Source organism: Chlorocebus sabaeus, chromosome 5 (assembly GCF_047675955.1).
Source record: "Chlorocebus sabaeus isolate Y175 chromosome 5, mChlSab1.0.hap1, whole genome shotgun sequence".
Lineage (NCBI taxonomy): Eukaryota > Metazoa > Chordata > Mammalia > Primates > Cercopithecidae > Chlorocebus > Chlorocebus sabaeus.
The window spans coordinates 70,671,983-70,693,580 of record NC_132908.1 but is presented as its reverse complement, the minus strand read 5'-3'; the positions used below and the strand labels follow the sequence as shown (position 1 = coordinate 70,693,580).

The 21,598-nt window shown below is 45.5% G+C and overlaps 1 protein-coding gene across 2 annotated transcripts in view; it reads right to left on the bottom strand.

Annotated features, from left to right (window-relative positions):
- COG4 (component of oligomeric golgi complex 4) overlaps positions 1 to 21,598 on the bottom strand; it is a 38,863-nt gene that overhangs the window by 13,600 nt on the left and 3,665 nt on the right. For both annotated transcript variants that reach the window (XM_007993676.3, XM_007993678.3), the window contains exons 3-12: positions 20,276 to 20,390; positions 17,327 to 17,501; positions 15,272 to 15,465; positions 12,942 to 13,047; positions 12,261 to 12,418; positions 11,445 to 11,503; positions 7,309 to 7,442; positions 4,300 to 4,418; positions 3,576 to 3,742; positions 2,299 to 2,464 (exon numbers count right to left, since the gene is read on the bottom strand). In XM_007993676.3, the coding sequence (XP_007991867.1) occupies positions 2,299 to 2,464; positions 3,576 to 3,742; positions 4,300 to 4,418; positions 7,309 to 7,442; positions 11,445 to 11,503; positions 12,261 to 12,418; positions 12,942 to 13,047; positions 15,272 to 15,465; positions 17,327 to 17,501; positions 20,276 to 20,390 (1,393 nt within the window). The remainder of the gene's footprint in view (positions 1 to 2,298; positions 2,465 to 3,575; positions 3,743 to 4,299; positions 4,419 to 7,308; positions 7,443 to 11,444; positions 11,504 to 12,260; positions 12,419 to 12,941; positions 13,048 to 15,271; positions 15,466 to 17,326; positions 17,502 to 20,275; positions 20,391 to 21,598) is intronic.

Here is a 21,598-nt window from a genome sequence, read left to right as displayed (position 1 = left end):
GAGACGTGTAGTCAAGTGGTGGAAAATGGAACTGAAAAGGTGGGATGGGTTAGATTTAGGAGGGTTAAACGAAGACATCTAGCTTTGATGTGGTAGGCAGCAAGCAGCCAATGATTATTTCTGAGCACAGAAATGAAAGTAAGTTCTGTAAATAAAATCAAAGAATACAAACAAAATAAAAATTTAAGTTGGTTCATGATGTGATGCTGGTTGCTGGGCATTTTGGCAAAGTTCTCCAAAGGTAACAAATTTCACAGGCAAGTTTTTTGGATCTGATCTGTTTTTGGCAGCAACCATCATACCCTAGATTGACAGAAACTATGCCCAGGGCAAACATTTTCTATGACAGGAAGAGAGTGGGGCTGCCTAAACAGCTTTCGTATTGGATCTGTCTCATAACCTGCTACTATGGGTTCCTCTGCACACGGGTTGGTAGGTATTAGCAAGTTTAGGCTTCTGTCTCTGAAAGTAACAGCTCTGAACTCTTTTGGGGGTCACAGATCCTTTTAAGAATATGATAGCCAGGCACGGTGGCTCATGCCTGTAATCCCAACACTTTGGGAGGCCAAGATGGGTGGATCACTTGAGGTCAGAAGTTCGAGACCAGCCTGGCCAACATGGCGAAACCCAGTCTCCACTAAAAAAAAATTAGGCCGGGCGCGGTGGCTCAAGCCTGTAATCCCAGCACTTTGGGAGGCCGAGACGGGCGGATCACGAGGTCAGGAGATCGAGACCATCCTGGCTAACACGGTGAAACCCCGTCTCTACTAAAAAATACAAAAAAAAAACTAGCCAGGCGAGGTGGCGGGCGCCTGTAGTCCCAGCTACTCGGGAGGCTGAGGCAGGAGAATGGCATAAACCCGGGAGGCGGAGCTTGCAGTGAGCTGAGATCTGGTCACTGCACTCCAGCCTGGGCGACAGAGCAAGACTCCGTCTCAAAAAAAAAAAAAAAAAAAAAAAAAAAAAATTAGCCAGGTGTGGTGGTGCATGCCTGTAATCCTAGCTACTTAGGAGGCTAAAGCAGGAGAATCGCTTGAACCTGTGAGGCGGAGGCTGCAGTGAGCCAAGATCACGCCATTGCACTCCAGCCTGGGGAACAAGAGCAAGACTCCATCTCAAAAAAAAAAAAAAAAAGTGTGATAAAAGCTAAGGACTCTGTGTCCAGAAAAATGCACGTGAACATTTTTGCATCCAACCCCACCTGTGGACTACAGATGACAGCTCTGCTACTAGATGTTTCTTTCAGGCTCTGAGCCTCAGGAGTCAAGACTCAGAGTGTGGCCAATGTGGGGGATGGAGCAGAATGGACCTCGGAATGTGCTACTCCTGTACGTGCTAAGACAGCATGTGCCAGACAGGCCTGATCCTGAGCTTAGGACTCATTTGTATTCTCTCTGGCTCATCATAAACTGGTTGTTGCTTTGTACAAATCTTTTCATCCTTCTGTGCTTCTCCTTTCCACATAACGGCAAGGCTTGCTGCTTTTTTTTTTTTTTTTTTTTTTTTGAGACGGAGTCTCGCTCTGTCACCCAGGCTGGAGTGCAGTGGGCGGATCTCAGCTCACTGCAAGCTCCGCCTCCCAGGTTTACGCCATTCTCCTGCCTCAGCCTCCCGAGTAGCTGGGACTACAGGCGCCTGCCACCTCACCCGGCTAGTTTTTTGTATTTTTTGGTAGAGACGGGGTTTCACCAGGTTACCCAGGATGGTCTCGATCTCCTGACCTTGTGATCCGCCCGTCTTGGCCTCCCAAAGTGCTGGGATTACAGGCTTGAGCCACCGCGCCCGGCCTGCTTGCTGCTTTATCACATCTGTTGTTCCAGGTAGCAAAGGGCTTTAATAAGGCCTCCTTTCCAGAGGAATTGAAAGTCTAAGACATGTGCTAGTAGAGCAGTGCTGGCAGACCTGAAGGACTGGCGCCTGCCCATGCTGCGGGCCTCTCCTCAGAGAAGCAGTCTGATGGCCTGGCACAGATGGTGCAGTTGGTTCTGTGGCAGATGCAAGCCAAGCTTGACACTCAGTGGGCTCCTGAGCAGCTGGGCAGCACTCTGGGGAATGAATGCTAGGTGATAGCTGGGCAGCCCAGCCTCTGTTGTGGCTCAGGCTGTTCAGAATACATCCCTGAGTAAGAAATCGTTTCAGAACCTTCTAGGAGGAACTTCCCTTAAAGGAGGAATTTTCCTCCTATATAGACACTGGAGGAAAGGTCTCTAGCTAGAGGCCAATTATACTGTGGCTTAGCAGTCACAGTGTAACCTCTCAAGATAAACCAACCCAGCTCGTGAGCTGTGGGGTACCTACCAGGAAGGACAGCTTCGCCTCGTCAGTACTCTCGATGCCTTTTGTGTCAAATTTGCCTTGCTGGAGGCTGCTGTGCATGATGTTCACGGCACTTGTTACCCCGCGCTGGATGTCCTGGAAGGTAGTGGCCGGGAAGCCCATCCGCAGCTTGTTACACAGAACATCCCTGGGGGACAGGATGGTATAGAGGGATTGACAGTGCTCAACCTGGCCACCAGGACAGAAAGACCTGTGTCCACCACCCTGACGCAGCAGCACAAGGTGCTCTTTTAGGGAGTATAACCAGTCCTTAAGACCACTGTAGGAGACCTGAGGAGCCAGGGTATGAAAGTAACCAGCAACCCCTCAAGGACACTGATGTGACAAGAACATACAGAGGAGACTGGCCACTCTCCATTGCTTATGAGGCTTTTAGCTATCACCACTGCACTCCAACAAAGCTGTGTGGCTGGCCGGGCGCGGTGGCTCAAGCCTGTAATCCCAGCACTTTGGGAGGCCGAGACGGGTGGATCATGAGGTCAGGAGATCGAGACCATCCTGGCTAACACGGTGAAACCCCGTCTCTACTTAAAAAAAATACGAAAAACTAGCCAGGCGAGGTGGCGGGCGCCTATAGTCCCAGCTACTTGGGAGGCTGAGGCAGGAGAATGGCGTGAACCCAGAAGGTGGAGCTTGCAGTGAGCTGAGATTGCTCCACTGTGCTCCAGCCTGGGCGACAGAGCAAGACTCTGTCTCAAAAAAAAAAAAAAAAAAAAAAAAGAAAGCTGTGCGGCTTAGTGAATGCAGTATCATGTAGGAGTTAAGAACAGGTTTTGAGTCACTCAGTTCTGGATTCCACCTCTTACTCCTAAGTGGTGGATCTTTGACGGGGATGCAATCTCCCTAAAGCCCAGTTTCCTCATCTATAAAACAGAGCTAATAGTTCCTACCTCATAGGGTTGTTATTAGGACCTCAAAAGAGCAGGAGGTTCGCATGGTGCTGGGCCTGTAACAATGGTACCTAGTGGTGGTATTATTCATCTGAACTGCCTGTCTCTTTCCTCCGTCTAAGGGCCCATAGCTCCTTCAGTCTAGTCCAGGGAACAGAAATTTGGCCCATGAGATATATGGCTGATCAACAGCTTCCTGGAGCCAAGGATACTATCTTAGGGATAGGAGCTTACGTCGTGTATATAACTTAACTAGAATCATGAGGACAAAGGGCAGAAACAAATGGGCCTCAGGAATCAACAGGAAGGGCCTTTCTGCCTAGAAAGGAGAAAGGGAGTCAATTGTACCTGAAGTCAGACTCCAGCTCTGTGGTGGCGAGGTTGATCATGGCACAGAGACAGTCAATGCTGGAGCTGGACAGAGCCCGTCCAATGCACTTCTTAACAATGTAGAAGACATCATCCACCATGCTGGACGTCAACTGACCCTTCTCATAGGTGTCCAGAGCCACAGCCTACCCAAAAGGCAAAGTCAACACTAAGGGTCCTAGTTGTGCACGTCATCTTCTAGACAATTCTGGATGGCCCTAGCTCTGCTCCCTTTTCTGTACCTTGTACATGTTTCTCCCAACATGGTGTGTTCTGGTCATGGACTCATGTGCATCCTCCTTGTCAAAATAGCTCACTTCCCTATTGATCGCTAGGTGAACAAATTAAATATTTTGGGCCTTAGCCCTGCAGAGATCCATTACCTGGGGGGTGTAAGACATCTGCAGAGGCCCTACTGCCCTGAGGCTCCTTACCCACAAACCTTCAGGGAGGCAGGGAACAAGTGGGTTCCCTGAAGAGCTGAGCTGTTCTTTTGTAATTCTTGGGAAGGAGGTCCCAGCTGGGTATACAAAGAGCACGACTCCAAAGATGCTCTCTAACAATACAAAGTGGTACCACTCAATCTGCATGCAAGAGTATTCTCAAAGCGGGACCAAAAAATATGACATGCCTCATGCATTTCCTTTAGCCTGGCTTCTTGGACCGGAAACCCCATTTCCAAGCAATGAGTCCTATGTCCTACCTTATTGACAGTCTCCCTCATGAAGTACTCCTCCATGGTAACATATAAGCCAATTAGCTCCTGCATGGTACAGCTCAAAACGCAGTTATTGAGGAGTTTGTCCAGACACTTCTGGTGCTCTAGGGGACAGCCAAGAAAGGAATACTCATTTTTTTTCCCCAAGGGAAACAGAGCAACTTTTTTCATGTTTTCAGGTTTCTTTCTAATCTTTCTTCCAAATATGTACATATTTTACATGGTTATAATCACAATACAGATAGCAATTTTGAATTCTGCTTTAAAAAAGTATATCATAAATATTTTCCATGTTTTCACCTACCTTATTTTTCATGACTATGTGGTATTTCATCACGTGCATAATCCACATTTTAAAAACTACTCTTCTTTTATTTTTAATTTTTTTTTTTTTGAGACGGAGTTTCGCTCTTGTTGCCCAGGCTGGAGTGCAATGGCATGATCTCAGCTCACTGCAACCTCCACCTCCCAGGTCCAAACAGTTCTCCTGCCTCAGCCTCCCAAGTAGCTGGGATTATAGGCATGCACCACCACGCCTGGCTAATTTTGTATTTTTAGTAGAGATAGGGTTTCTTCATGTTGAGGCTGGTCTCAAACTCCTGACCTCAGGTGATCTGCCCACCTCGGCCTCCCAAAGTGCTGGGATTACAGGCGTGAGCCACCACACCCGGCCTTATTTTTAACTTTTATGTTGTTTCATGTGAAATTGAGAAAAAAAACCACTCTATTTTTAGACACCTGGTTATTTCCAAATGTTTTGCCATTACTGGAGATAACAGAATATCACAATAATTGGAGATTATAGTGAATACTTTTGTACAAAAAACTTTTTACCCCTTTTCCATTATTCCCTTACAATTAATTAATAGGAGTCAAAAGATGTTAAGTTTCCATGGCAAAGACAAAAATACATTGGATATAGAATATTTCATTCTCTACACCAGTATTGTCCAACAGAATTTCTGTAATAATGAAAATATTTTGGTCAGGTGTGGTGGCTCACATCTGTAATCCCAGCACTTTGGGAGGCCAAGGTGGGAGGATCACTTGGGTCCAGGAGTTTTGAGACCAGCCTGGGCAATACAGCAATACTCTGTCTCTACAAAAAATAAACAAACAACAAGAAAAGAGAAAACATTCCGTATCTGTTATCTGATATAGTAGCCATCGGTCATGTTAGTGATTGAGCACTTGAAATGTGATGAACATAACTTAGGAACTGAATATTTTTATTTGTTTTATTAAAATTTTTTATTCCCCAGAATCCAGGTGAGAAAGATGGATTTAAAATTTTATTTAATTGTAATTAAATTTGAATTTGAATTTCAATTCATGAATGGCTACGTATTAGGCAGCACAGCTCTGAACAGTGATAGGCATCATTATTGCTTCTCGGTCTTTTGGCTAAGATCAAATGATAGTCATCATTGACATCAACAAGCGAACTCCAAATGAGCAAACAATTTCCTTTATACACTGATTCTGTAACGCCCCTGCCACGTGTTATTGGCACAAGCCATGCGGAATGCCACAGATGCTGGGTGGGTCTCAAGTCCCCAGTCCAAAGAACCCTGCATATATTTGCCCAGCAGGATTTTTTTTTTCCTTTAACTCTTGCTTTAGTAGCCAGCAGGAATTAAATGGTTATCTTAAAAACCTAGCGAGTCAATCTGTAAATGAAATTGGACTCCAGCATACCTTTACAAAAATTTTTTTTTTTTTTTTTTTTGAGACGGAGTCTCGCTTTGTCGCCCAGGCTGGAGTACAGTGGCGCAATCTCGGCTCACTGCAAGCTCCGCCTCCCAGGTTCACGCCATTCTCCTGCCTCAGCCTCCCGAGTAGCTGGGACTACAGGCGCCCGCCACTGCGCCCGGCTAATTTTTTTTTCTATTTTTAGTAGAGACGGGGTTTCACCATGGTCTCGATCTCCTGACCTTGTGATCCGCCCGCCTCGGCCTCCCAAAGTGCTGGGATTACAGGCGTAAGCCACCGCGCCCGGCCTACAAAATTTTTAAGAAGTGTTTATCTTTTATTATTTAATTGAAATTTTTAGAGATGGGGTTTCACTATGTTGACCAGGCTTGGTCTCAAACTCCTGGGCTCAAGCGATCCTTCCTCCTCGGCCTCCCAAAGTGTTGGGATTAGGTGTGAGCCACCATACCCAGCCAAAATTTTTCTTTTAATATAGCGACAAGGTCTTGTCATGTTACCCAGGCTGGTCTTGAACTCCTCAAGCAATTCTCCTGCCTCAGCTTCCCAAAGTGTTGGGATTACAGGTGTGAGCCACTGCACCCAGCCCCCTTTGTTATCAATGTCAATTATTCCTTGAAAAATTGTGACTCGGGGAACTGGGAGACTGAAACGGACAGGAGGATTCCTCTACATTATATACTCTTTTTTTTTTTTTTTTTCTGAGACAGAGTCTGGCTCTGTTGCCCAGGCTGGAGTGCAGTGGCGCAATCTCGGCTCTATGAAACATTTGACCCCTGGAGTTCAAGCAATTCTCCTGTCTCAACCTCCCGAGTAGCTGGGACTACAGGTGCATGGCACCACGCTCAGCTAATTTTTTAATTTTTAGTAGAGATGGGGTTTCACCATATTGGTCAGGCTGGTCTCAAACTCTGACATCCACCCGCCTTGGCCTCCCAAAGAGCTGGGATTACAGATGTGAGCCACTGCACCCGGCCTATGTACTTTTTTTTTTTTTTTAAAAACAACAACAAAAAAACTTTACTGAAGTATAATTTATATCTATACAATTTAAAACAGGGCATCAGTGTCTTCATCTGTAAAGTGATTAGACGGCCTCAACGATCTAGTCCAATTCTAAAATCCAGTACATTTAGATTTCCTCCTGGGAGTCAATTTGTCTACAGACCACCAGGGGCTAATAAGTCCCAATTGTTTCCTTAATAAGAGATCTGTGGCTTAACTATTAAGAAACACTGCCGATTATATCTCAACCCTCCCCAAAAATATGGGAAATATTTTTACCTTGCTTCACTTCTTCTGAGGCCATGGAGTCCCCCACCTCAAAATCAGAGCTAATTCTCTTCCTGAGGAAGCGTAAGTATAGCTCACTGCGGGCATTCATCAGGGTGACCTCAGTCAGGATGGGGTCCAGTTCTCTGAGACACATGGAGCAGAAGGAAGAGGAGGACAGTGGATTCCCTTAGACACAAGAGCTACAGGGAAAACAGAGTCTTGAATTCCCCCTCCCCACTGGGCCCATAAGGAACAGCTCTGCCAGATGACCCTCCCAATTAGATTCAGAGATAGGTGTCAACCACATTTTCCATTTACCTGTTTCACCTAAATCATTCACTCCCTAAAATTCTGCCACACCTAAATAAAAGGTTGGGAGGTGTGTCTTCTTTTCTTTTCTTTTTTTTTTTTTGAGATGGAGTCTCGCTGTGTCGCTCAGGCTGGAGTGCAGTCGCGCAATCTCGGCTAACTGCAAGCTCCACCTCCTGGGTTCACACCATTTCTCCTGCCTCAGTCTCCTGAGTAGTTAGGACTACAGACTACATGCCTGGATAATTTTTTGTATTTTTATTAGAGATGGGGTTTCACCGTATAAGGAAGGATGGTCTCAATCTCCTGACCTTGTGATCCACCCGCCTCAGCCTCCCAAAGTGCTGGAATTACAGGCATGAGCCACTGCGCCCGGCCTGTTTTCTTTTTTCTTTTTTTTTCTTGAGACAGAGTCTCGCTGTCGCCCAGGCTGGAGTGCAGTGGCGCAACCTCGGCTTACTGCAAGCTCCACCTCCCAGGTTCACGCCATTCTCCTGCCTCAGCCTCCCATGTAGCTGGGACTACAGGTACCCGCCACTACGTCTGGCTATTTTTTGTATTTTTAGTACAGATGGGGTTTCACCGTGTTAGCCAGGATGGTCTCGATCTCCTGACCTTGTGATCCACCCACCTCAGCCTCCCAAAGTGCTGGGATTACAGGCATGAGTCACCGTGCCCAGCCATTCGTCTTGCTCTGTTGCCCAGGCTGGAGTGCAGTGGTGCAATCTTAGCTCACTGCAATCTCCGCCTCTAGGTTCAAGTGAGTCTCATGCCTTAGACACATTAGTAGCTGGGATTATAGGTATGTGCCACCCCACCTGGCTGATTTTTGTATCTTTAGTAGAGATGGGATTTCGCCATGTTGGCTAGGCTGGTCTCAAACCCCTGGCCTCAAGTGATCCTCCTGCCTTGGCCTCTTAAAGTGCTGGGATTATAGGCATGAGCCACAACGCCTGGCCTCTTTTGTGGTTTGAATAATGATTATCTATGACCAGGTGTGGTGGCTCACACCTGTAATCCCAGCACTTTGGGAGGCCGAGGCGGGCAGATCACGCGGTCAGATCAAGACCATCCTGGCTAACATGGTGAAACTCCGTCTCCCATCTCTACTAAAAATACAAAAAATTAGCCAGGTGTGGTGGTGGGCACCTGTGGTCCCAGCTGCTCAGGGGGCTGAGGCAGGAAAATGGTATGAACCTGGAAGGTGGAGCTTGCAATGAGCAGAGATTGTGACACTGCACTCCAGCCTGGGCGACAGAGCAAGACTCTGTCTCAAAAAAAAAAAAAAAAAAGTAAAAGTTTGGATGGATTACAGTGGCTCATGCCTGTAAGTGCTTTGGGAGGCTGAGGCAGGGGGATCACTTGAGATCTGGGGTTTAAGACCAGCCTGGGCAACACAGCAAGCCCTTATCTCTACCAAAAATTAAAAAATTGGCTGGGCACAGTGGCTCATGCCTGTAATCCCAGCACTTCGGGAGGCCGAGGTGGGTGGATTACCTGAGGTCGGGAGTTTGAGACCAGCCTGGCCAACATGGCAAAACCTCATCTCGGCCGGGCACAGTGGCTCACGCCTGTAATCCCAGCACTTTGGGAGGGTGAGGCGGGCAGATCGTGAGGTCAGGAAATCGAGACCATCCTGGCTAACATGGTGAAACCCCGTCTCTACTAAAAATAAAAAAAAAAATTAGCCGGGCAAGGTCGTGGGCGCCTGTAGTCCCAGCTACATGGGAGGCTGAGGCAGGAGAATGGCGTGAACCCAGGAGGTGGAGCTTGCAGGGAGCCAAGATCGTGCCACTGCACTTTAGCCTGGGCAACAGAGCGAGACTCTCGTCTAAGACAAACAAACAAACAAACAAACAAACAAACAACTCATCTCTACTAAAAATACAAAAAAATTAACCGACTTGGTGGCACACGCCTATAGTCCAAGCTACTTGGGAGGCTGAGGCAGGAGAATTGCTTGAACCTGGGAGGCGGAGGTTGTGGTGAGCCGAGACCACACCATGCCACTGCACTCCAGCCTGGGCAACAGAGCGAGACTGCCTCAAAAAACAAACAAACAAACAAACAAAAAAATTAGCTAGGAGTGGTGACTGTAATCCTAGCTAGTCAGGAGCTACTCATGAGGCTGAGGCTGGAGGATCACCTGAGTCCATGAGTTGGTGGTCACAGTGAGCTGGTATTCTGTCACTGTACCACTTCACTCCAGCCTGGGAAACAGAGACCCTATTTCTAATTAAAAAAAAAAAAAAAGTAAAAGTTTAAAATTTTAGGATAGTAGTCACCTTTGTGGGAAGGGAAGAGGAGAGTCACTCTGGGGGCTTCAAAAGTGTAGTTATGCTACATAAGGACATTTTGGTCAAAAATGAATTGCTGGGCTGGGCATGGTGGTTCATGCCTGTAATCCCATCACTTTGGGAAGCCTCTGGGAGGTGAGAGAATCACTTGAGCCCAGGAGTTCGAGACCAGCCTAGGCAACATGGCAAAACCTCGTCTCTATAAAAAATACAAAAATTAGCCCAGCGTGGTGGTGTACACGTATGGTCCCAGCTACTCAGAAGGCCGAGGTGGGAGGATTGCTTGAGCCTAGGAGGTCGAGGCTGCAGTGAGCCATGATCATACCACTGTACTGCACTCTGGCCTGGGCAACAAAGCAAGACTCTATCTCAAAAACAAAAAAACAACAAAAAAAACCCCCAAAACAAGAAGAAAAAAAAACTGTATCGGTATACACAAGAGTGTTCCCATGATATTATAATACTGTATTTTTACTGTACCTTTTCTATGTTTAGATATGTTTAGATACACAAGTACTTAGCATTGTGTTCTAATTGCCTATGGTATTCAGTACAGTAATATGCCATACAGGTTTACAGCCTAGGAGCAATAGGCTGCATCATATAGCCTAGGTGTGTAGCAGGCTAAGTACACTCTATGATGTTGACACAATGGAAATCGCCTAGCGATGTATTTCTCAGAATGTACTCTAGTTGTTGACAGGGTATGGTGGCTCATGCCTATAATCTCAGCACTTTGGGAGGCCAAGGTGGGCGGAACACTTGAGGTCAGGAGTTCGAGACTAACCTGGCCATCATGGTGAAACCCTGTCTCTACTAAAATTATAAAAAATTAGCCGGGAGTGGTGGTGCACGCCTGTAGTTCTAGCTACTTGGGAGGCTGAGGGAGGGGAATCACGTGAACCTGGGAGGCAGGGACTGCAGTGAGCCAAGATCATGCTACTGCACTTCAGCGTGGCTGACAGAGTGAGACTCTGTTTCAAAAAAAAAAAAAAAAAAAAGGTATTCCAGTCATTAAATAACATGTGATTGCACTGATTTTTATTTTATTTTGTTTTATTTTAATTTTTATTTTTTGACATGGAGTCTCGCTCTGTAACCCAGGATGGAGTGCAGTGGTGTGATCTCGGCTCACTGCAACCTCCGCCTCCTGGGTTCAAGCGATTCTCCTGCCTCAGCCTCCCGAGTAGCTGGGACTACAGGCGTGCATCACCATGCTCAGCTAATTTTTGTATTTTTAGTAAATAAGGGGTTTCACCATATTGGCCAGGCTGGTCTCGAACTCCTGACCTTGTGATCTGCCTGCCTCGGCCTCCCAAAGTGCATTACAGGCGTGAGCCACCACGCCTAGCTGATTATGATTTATTACACATTTTATTTACACATACTTTTGTTCATGATACATTCCACTGAAAAATAAGAGTAATTGATAAAATATTTCAAAAACACAGACCACATTGTAGCAGAGTCGTCTGAATTATATATACATGGTTACCAATTCAAACTCTTGTGGGCTGAAGAAAAGAAAAGGATTATTACCTTGGTTCGATTTTTTCTGTTGTAGAATTTCTCATCAAGTTGTTCTGAACATGCCGGAACTGCAACATACCACAGGAATGAGAATATTCTTCCCCACTCCCACATCTATTGGCCTTTTGCTGGTCACTCCAAACTTTTGGCATACAAGAACGTTTAGGTTTAGTTTGCTTACCGGGTTTACCTTCCCTTCAAGCCAGCAGTGGCTTTCACGATGACAGGCCCAAGATTTGTTTTTGGGTTGGATGCTAATACTACTCACTTCCATTACTGTGCTTCAAAGTCATGCTAATGGTGTTCCAATAGACTACTGTTTATAGTCTCCTAGTCTGGAGTTCTAGAAATACAATTGTATGAGGCCATTCCTATTTCTATGTTGTACTTTTACTTTCTCTGCTCAAAAGAACGAAAAAATAAAGTTCTGAAAAAGCAAACGTTATCTTTAACATCTAAGGAATGAAGCGGAAATTGGAGACAATTACTTGGACACTTAATAGGACCTCAATAAATAGAATTGTCATATATCACCAGAGGGCACTGTTGCACATTTTATGATACAGAAATGGTCTACTGCTTCTGCTGTGTTCTTTTCAGGAAGCCCTTTTTATTTGTTTTGGTCTTGAACTGAGGCCTTCATCATCTCGACAACACCTCAAGTCCAAGGTAAGCTGGCAATGGGCAAGATGCAGGCCAGTTTGTGCTGAGCATTAATTTTTCTCCTGTCTGCACCTTTCTTCACTGTTCCCCCTCCAAGTTATTCTACTCAATGTTCCTGGCTAAAGCTGCTACCAAACCCTACCTGGAGCTTCCCCTGCTCACCTGCTGGTGGTAGTCCCTTTGCTTGATGAACTTGTCTACCACCTTCTCCACCTGTCTGTCACATTCCACCTGCAGATATTTGATCAGCGTATAGAGTCTCCCTGGCCCATAATAGGTCTCCACTATTGGTTGGTGTGTCTCCACAATGCGGGCAATCCCTAGAAGGGAGGAAGCAAGAAGGTTGTAGTATTCTTCCTACAAAATAAACCTGCTCCATCTGGGACTAACCGAGGGTCTAGCTCAATCCTTTTGGCTGCTTCACTTTCTAAAATGAACACAAAATAGGCCTTGTCAATGCTAGGGGTTGCTAAGCAAATATGTTAAATATGCACAGTGCTTGGTACACCAGCAGGCATTTGGTAAGTTACATTGATACTGTTTTCTACAGCAGCATCTTTGGAATCAGCATCACTCGCTTTCCAGTAATTTATTTTAGGGTTAAATTTATTCTTACGGAGTTTGGGGTTTGAGGGTTAGGTAGGATCAAAACACTGGAGAAACTCTAATCTTTGCTTATCAGGCACTGAATCTGGAAGTTATTTAATTCTCCACTCAATTAATACACAGTAAACTACATGATTAAATTAAAGTCATCGAACTAGAAGGGCGAGAAGAAAGGCTAGGATGCAGGTGTCATATAGAAATGTCTCCAGTCTCTCCAGAGTGGAGAAAGAGGCTCACCTTCAAACAGAAGAGTAAGTGTATCTGCAAAGATGACTGCAGCTCTCCGATCACTCATGTCTGTCCCCAGCACCATGAGCAGATTCTCCTCAGCTTTACTGGCCACCTAAAAAAGGAGAAGACCCACATACATTCCTCAGAAAGGCCAGCCTTACACCAGGTATGTCTCAATTTTCCAAAAAGGCCTCCCATTGGCTTTCTTTTTTTTCACATTTCCCTTGATGTTTGGAAGCCCAGGCAGCACAAAGGAAACTTCCTTGAGGGACAGTCTGAGCCTCAGGCAGGACAAGGAATGTGAGCATGGTGTAGCTCCTCTTCCATTATTTTCTTCTCTTGGAAAATATGGACTGCCATTAGCCAAGGGAGAGAGTCCTCAGTTCCAACAATCTCAAAGTGTAACTTTCTATCATTTTTTAAAATAAGAGACAGGGTCTCACTCTGTTGCCTAGGCTGGAGTACAAGGGAGCCACAGTCATAGTTCACTGTGGCCTTGAACTCCTGGACTCAAGTGATCCTCTCACCTCAGCCTCCTGAGTAGCTGGAACTATAGGCAAGAGCCACCATACCTGGCTAATTTTTAAAAAATTTCTGTAGAGATGGGGGTCCTGCTATGTTGCCCAGACTGGTCTCGAACTCCTGGCCTCAAGCAGTCCTCTTGCCTCAGCATCCCAAAGTGCTGGAATTATGTGAGTCATTATGCCTGGCATGCTATCATTAATAGTGCTTTCTCAAGCAGGACAAAACCTGGGTACTGCAGAAGGGACTTTTACTGGATTAAAGGTAGAAGCCATTTCTAGGTCCCAGGTGGCAAAGTATACTGATAAAAAAAGTACCATAGAGCAGGTTTTTTTCTTTTAAGATGTAATTTCGCTGGTCACCCAGGCTGGAGTGCAATGGCACAATCTCAGCTCACTGCAGCCTCTGCCTCCCGGATTCAAGTGATTCTCCTGTCTCAGGTTCCCGAGTAGCTGGGATTACAGGCACCTGCCACCACGTCTGGCTAATTTTTGTATTTTTTAGTAGACACGGGGTTTCACCATGTTGGCCAGGCTGGTCCTGAACTCCTGATCTCAGGTAATCCACCCGCCTCAGCCTCCCAAAGTGCTGGGATTACAAGCGTGAGTCACCGCGCCTGGCCTGTATTTTGTTTTTCATTAATTTTTTAGAATGAGTAAAACGCATACTTAAACATTCCAAAGGAACAAAGGAATATTCAGTGAAAAGTGGTTCTTCTTCTAACCTGCGTCTCTTAATTTCCCAATTTTCTTCAGAGGTGACCACTGTTAACCCTTCCAAAAGAAATCCTATGCTTATACAAATGTATCTTGATTGCTGACTCCCTCATTTTAAACAGGAATGACAACATATTGTTTTGTACCGTTTAACAAACCACGTTAGAGAATAAAATATGTCACCGCTTAGCGAACGGCATCATTTTTCTTAACGGCATAATAATGGTCTGACAGAGAATTTTTTTGTGGGAGGGGAGTGACACACATAGACATATAGCTAAAAAAACAGCTGGGTGGGGTGGTAGTCCCAGGACTTTGGGAGACTGAGGTGGGAGGACTGCTTGAGGCCACGAGTTCGAGACCAGCCTGGGTAACACAGTGAGACCGTTTCTACAGAAAAAAAAAAAAAAAAAAAAAAAAAAGCAACGCATGGTGGCATGTGCCTGTAGTCTCCACTGCTCGGGAGGCTGAGGCAGGATTGCTTGAGTTTTAAAAGAGTGCTTCAGGCCGGGTGCGGTGGCTCACGCCTATAATCCCAGCACTTTGGAAGGCTGAGGCGGGCGGATCACCTGAGGTTGGGAGTTCGAGACCAGCCTGACCAACATGGAGAAACCCAGTCTGTACTAAAAATACAAAATAAGCTGGGTGTGGTGGCGTATGTCTGTAATCCCAGCTACTTGGGAGACTGAGGCAGGAGAATTGCTTGAACCTGGGAGGCGGAGGTTGCAGTGAGCTGAGATCGTGCCATTGCACTCCAGCCTGAGCAACAAGAGTGAAACTCCATCTCAAAAAAAAAAAAAAAAAAGAATGATTTAACTTGTCAGAGAACTTGCATTTTAATTTCATATGCTTTCATCTGGTCTGTTGGAAATGAATGTGCATTGGCAGATGTCTTGGCCATGCCTGGTACACCGTAGGCTGGCAACAGGTGTGTTGAATGAAGACACGCATCCAGTCCTGCCCGGCTACACAGCCAGGGCAGTAAGGGGAGTCATATCCAGAAGAGAGAAAGTATCCATAGAAAGTGGATCCATCCAGTGCCCCAATCTGCAGGCAGAGAGCCACACAATTATCCTGCCAAGCAATCAGGGTCCATACCTGCTTGCAAAGGTATTCTGAGAACTTTCTTAATCCCTCCTCATGCAAACCCAGCAGTGGGAAGATCTTGAAGAAGCGCTCCACCTGGGGCAGATCACCTTCCTTGGTGGCAATGGCAAACTTCTCTGCCACAATGGCTTTGAGACGTTGCTCAGCTTCCTGCAGCAATTTCAGGTTGGCATCAATCATGCTCCCTGCTCAACAGGGAGAAAATGAAAATTCAAGTAAAGAATGGTACCGTGTCAGGTCCATGCCACTTTGTGTAATACTATTCATCCAGCAAATATGTATTAAGTACTTACTATGTGCAAGGTGCTGTGCTAGTAATATGTATGATTACAAGATGAATCAGCCCTGATCCTACCATCACAGAAGCTAGGATCAAGTAGAAGAGATAAAGTTTGTGTCATAAGAAAGGTGCCAAAGGACGGGTACTGTGGCTCACATCTGTAATCCCAGCACTTTGGGAGGCCGAGATGGGTGAATCACAAGGTCAAGAGATTGAGACCATCCTGGTCAACATGGTGAAACCCCGTCTCTACTAAAAATACAAAAATTTGCCGGGCGTGGTGGCGTGCGCCTGTAGTCCCAGTTACTCGGGAGGCTGAGGCAGAAGAATCCCTTGAACCTGGGAGGCAGAGGTTGCAGTGAGCCAAGATCACGCCAGTCTGGCAACAGAGCGAGACTCCATCTCAAAAAAAAAGAAAGGTGTCAAAAAGTCACATTTCTGGTTAAAGTAATGAGAAAAGGCTTCCTAGAGAAGGTGACATCCCACCTCTTGAAGATGGGCAGGATTCTGATACCTGCACAGTAGGAACAAACATTCCAGGCAAAGGGAATGAAATACATGAAGTGATAGAAGCAGAAAGATGAAAAGAATATTTGCAGAGTATTCCAAGTAGCATATTCTTTGGCATATGGAGGAGCTTGAGAAATACTTGCACAATGAATGGATGCACAAGTGAATACCATTAAACAAGGCTAGAAAGACAGGGTGTGTAAAGATCATGGAAGATCTAAAACATCAGACTAAGAATTTCATTTTATGAGTAGGCAATATGATCAAGTGCAAAGAACCCGCTGGTCAGAGAATCAGTAGATCTGGATTCAGCTTCCTTTTCCATAAAATGGGAATACAGTAGTCCTTTCTTATCTGTAGGGGATCCATTCCAAGACCATTATGGATGCCCGAAACCATCGACAGTACTGAACCTTAAATATATGATGTTTTTTCCTATAGATGCATACTTACGATAAAGTTTAATTTGTAAATTAGACATATTAAGAGATTAACAATAATATATAATAAAATATAACAATATACCATAACAAAAGTTATGCAAATGTAGCCTCTTTTTAAAAAATATCTTATTGTACTGTACTCACCCTTCTTGTGATGAAGGGACAGACAGGATGGCACAAGATTTTATCACATTACTCAGAACAGCAAGCAATTTAAAACTAGTAAGTTGTTTATTTCTGGAATTTTTCCTCAATATTTTTGGACTAAGGTTGACCATGAGTAACTGAAGCTGCAGGTAACTGAAATGGCAGAAAGTGAAACCACACATAGCGGGGACTACTTTAACAAAGCCTGCCCCAGGATGGTACAGGACCTACGTACAGCCTACTACCAGATAAGAAAACTTCCTGGCTGGGCACTGTAGCTTAAGCCTGTAATCCCAGCACTTTGGGAGGCCAAGGTGGGCAGATCACCAGAGATCAGGAGTTCGAGACCAGTCTGTCCAACATGGTGAAACCCCATCTCTACTAAAGATACAAAAAACATTAGCGAGGTGTGGTGGTGTGTGCCTATAATCCCAGCTACTCAAGAGGCTGAGGCAGGAGAATCACTTGAACCCAGAAGGCAGAGGGTGCAGTGAGCCGAGATTGCGCCACCGCACTCTATCCGACAAGAGTGAGACTCCGTCTCAAAAAAAAGAAGAAAAAGAAAAAAGAAAACTTCCTAAAAACTGATGTGTTTTTATTGGTCGAGTCTGCTTATTTCAGATCACAGATGATTTTAACTAAAAACCAACAGTTTGGGATGCTGACCCTCTTTGCCCTGTCGGCTGAGCTCAATGACTGACTTGTCCAGGCACAAGTAGCGATGAATATGGGCTGCAGCCTGCTCATAATCTTCATTCCTCAAAGCAGTCTGAACTCCATCCATGCAGAACTTCAGGTCCAAGATGTCATCAGCTCTCTGAATGGCCTGATAGAGGCGGTTCTGCAAAAAGATTTGGTACTTAGAAACAATGTCCTATTCTTTCAAAAACACCCCTCAAGAAGGTAGGGAGATTCAGGAGCTGAAACTGGTCAACCATATGTCCTTTTAAGCTGTCAATAGCAATCTCACAAACACCACCACTACTGTTAACACAACTGTTATTGATGATGATCAAGACCATTGACAGGTATCACACAATTTTAATAACGTGATCAAATCATTCTCTTTTTTGTTAGACAGTCTCACTCTGTGACCCAGGCTGGAGTGCAGTGGTGCAATCATGGCTCACTGCAACCTCTGCCTCCTGGGCCTAAGCTATCCTCCTACCTCAGCCTCCCAAGTAGCTGGGATTACAGGCGTGTGCCACCATGCCTGGCTAGTTTTTGTATTTTTTGTAGATGCAGGGTTTCACCATGTTTCCCAGGCTGGTCTCAAACTCCTGAGCTCAAGCTATCTGCCGGCCTTGACTTCCCAAAGTGCTGGGATTACAGGTCTGAGCCATAGAGCCCAACTTTTTTTGAGACAAAGCCTCACTCTGTCGCCCAGGTTGGAGTGCAGTGGTGCAATCTTGGTTCACTGTAACCTCTGCCTCCTGGGTTCAAGCAATCCTCCCACCTCAGCCTCCCAAATACTTGGGATTACAGGTGCACACACCCACAACACGCAAATTTTTATAATTTTTGTAGAGACAAGGTTTTGTCATGTTGCCCAAACCCAGGCTGGTCCTGAACTCCTGAGCTCAAGCAATTCACTCTCTTCGGCCTCCCAAAGTGCTGAGATTACAGGAGTAAGCCACCACGCCGGGCCTACTTCATTTTCTTACCTAATTGCCCTGGATAGAACCATAGAACCACCAACTCACATATTAAAGATTTTTTTTTAAAACATGCTTGCTTGTTCTAGAGACACAGTAAGAGAAGACACCCTTGTCTTGTTCCTCATCTTAGGAGGAAAGAATAACATCTTTCACCAGTAAGTGTGATGTTAGCTGAGGACTGTTTTTTTAAAAAAATTTTTGTAGAGATAGGCTCTCACTATGTTCCAAACTTTGGTGGCCTCAAGAGATCATACTGCTTTGGTCTGCCAAAATGTTAGGATTATAGGCATGAGCCACCATACCTGGCCAGCTGTGGTTTTTCACAGATGCCCTTAATCAGGCTGAGAAGTTCCCCTCTAATCCAAATTTGTTGAGTGTTTCTACCATGAAAGGGCACAGAATTTTGTCAAATGTTTTCTTCTGAGTCTATAAGGTGATCATGTGTTTTTTGTCTTTTTTTCTATTAATATGGTGTATTATTAGGTTGGTGCAAAAGTAATTGTGGTCTTAACCATTACATTTAATTGATTTTCAGATGTTAAATCAACCTTGTCTTCCTAGGATAAATTCTACTTGGCCATAGTATATAATCCTCTTTATATATTGCTAGACTTGCTTTGCTAGGGTTTTGTTGAGTATCTCTTTTTTTTTTTTTTTTTTTGAGACAGAGTCTTGCTCTGTCCCCCAGGCTGGAGTGCAGTGGCGTGATCTCAGCTCACTGCGAGTTCCGCCTCCCAGGTTCATGCTATTCTCCTGCCTCAGTCTCCCGAGTAGCTGGGACTACAGGCGCCTGCCACCACGCCCGGCTAATATTTTGTATTTTTAATAGAGACAGGGTTTCACTGTGTTAGCCAGGATGGGCTCGATCTCCTGACCTCGTGATTCACGCGACTCAGCCTCTCAAAGTGCTGGGATTACAGGTGTGAGCCTCCGCGCCCAGCTTGTTGAGTGCCTTTATGTCTATATTATAAGAGCTACTGGTCTAAAGTTTTCTGTGATATTTTTGTCTTGCTTTGTTATCTCACATTAGATTTCTATTGGAAGGTGCTCTTCTAATCTCTAATGTGGTAGCTTTTTGTTTTTGTTTTTTTAATAGAAGCTGGCATTTATTAACTTATTTATTTTTAATTTGCAACTCCACTCTGCAACTCAGGCTGGAGTACAGTGGCATGACCTTGGCTCACTGTAATCTCTGCCACTTGGGGTTAAGCGATCCTCCTGCCTTGGCTTCCCAAGTAGCTGGGACTATAGGTGTGCGTCACCACACCTGGCTAATTTTTGTATTTTTTAGTAGAGACAGGGCTTCGCCATGTTGCCTAGGCTGGTCTCAAACTCCTGGACTCAAGAGATCAGCCTGCCTCAATCTCCTAAAGTGCTGGGATACAAGTGTGCACCACCATGCCCAGTTAATTTTTGTATTTTTTGTAGAGACAGGGTTTTCCCATGTTGCCCAGGCTGGTTTTGAACTCCTGGGCTCAAGCAATCCTCCTCTTTTGGCCTCCTAAAGTGATGGGATTATAGGTGTGAGTCACCACGCACAGCCCCATTGACATTTTGATGTTTGAGTTAGTAGAGGGCAGTAAAGAAGCTACTGGCCAGGCAAGGTGGCTCACACCTGCAATCCCAGCATGTTGGGAGGCCGAGGAGGGCAGATCACCTGAGGTCAGGAGTTTGACGCCAGCCTGGCCAACACGGCGAAAGGCGGAAGGATAACTTGAGCCCAGGGGTTCAGGATTGGCCCGGGTAACATGGCAAAACCCCATCTCTACAAAAAATACAAAAACTAGCTGGGTGTGGTGGTGGATGCCTGTAGTCCTAGCTCCTCAGGAGGCTGAGGTGGGAGAAGTGCTTGAGCCCAGGAAGTCGGGGCTGTAATGAGCTGTGATTGCACCACTGCACTCCAGCCTGGGCGACAGAGCAAGACCCTGTCTCAAAAAAGAAAAGCTCGATGTATTACCTTTGCCAGGTCAAGCTGACGAACTTTGCTGGACACATTCTCAGCCAGGTTGCAGGTAAAGGTGATCATTCCAGCCAGCTGCTTTGCGTCTCCCTCAATCAGCTGCAGGTTAGGACTAGAGAAACACATAGTCAGCATACACATAACCATAGGGCAGAGGGTAAGAGATAGAAACTTTTCTTTGCACTGTGTCTTCTACTTCTTTCATACCTACCTATAACTCTTAGCTCAGTTTGCTCTGCACTCAGCTTTTTCTCAAGAATGTTTGACTGTAAACTCAGACCTATACTTGATAAAAAAAATTAACTCTTTTTTTTTTTTTTTTTTTTTGAGACGGAGTCTTGCTCTGTCGCCAGGCTGGAATGCAGCGGCGCGATCTCGGCTCACTGCAACCTCTGCCGTCCAGGTTCAAGCGATTCTTCTGTCTCAGCCTCCTGAGTAGCTGGGACTACAGGCGCGTGCCATCAACCCCAGCTAATTTTTGTATTTTTAGTAGAGACATGGTTTCACCAGGTTGGCCAGGAGATGGTCTTGATCTCTTGACCTTGTGATCCACCTGCCTCAGCCTCCCAAAGTGCTGGGATTATAGGTGTGAGCCACTGTGTCTGGCCAAAATTAACTTCTAAAACCAATAAAGACACCCGTAAATAGGTACAACCAAAGAATTAGAGAACAAATTCTCTCAATTGCTAAGTGAGCAAAAGATGCACTAACCAGTACTCTGTGAGAGGATGGTGAGATCAAAGAACAACTTGTTTTTTTTTTTGAGACAGGTTCTCACTCTGCCACCCAGGCTAGAGTGCAGTGGCACGATCATAGCTCACTGCAGTTTCCAACTTCTGGGCTCGAATGATCCTCCTGTCTCAGTCTCCTGAGTAGCTGAGACTACAGGCGCACACCACCATGCCCAGCTAATTTATTTATTTATTTACTTTTATTTTCTGTTTTTGAGACAGGGTCAAAAGTGATCCTCTAGATGTGGCCTCCCAAAGTGCTGGGATTACAAACATGAGCCACTAGGACCAGCCAAGGAACGATTTGTATGACTAACAAATATACCCAGTCTATAAAAATGGTGGTTCTCAGCTTGGCGTGGTGGCTCATGCCTGTAATCCTAGTACTTTGGGAGGCCAGGCAGGTGGATCACTTGAGGTCAGGAGTTTGAGACCAGCCCGGCCAACATGGTGAAACCCTGTCCCTACTAAAAATACAAAAATTAGCTGGGCATGGTAGCACATGCCTGGAATCCCAGCTACTCGAGAGGCTGAGGCAAGAGAATTGCTTCAACCCGGGAGGCAGAGGTTGCAGTGAGCCGAGATTGTA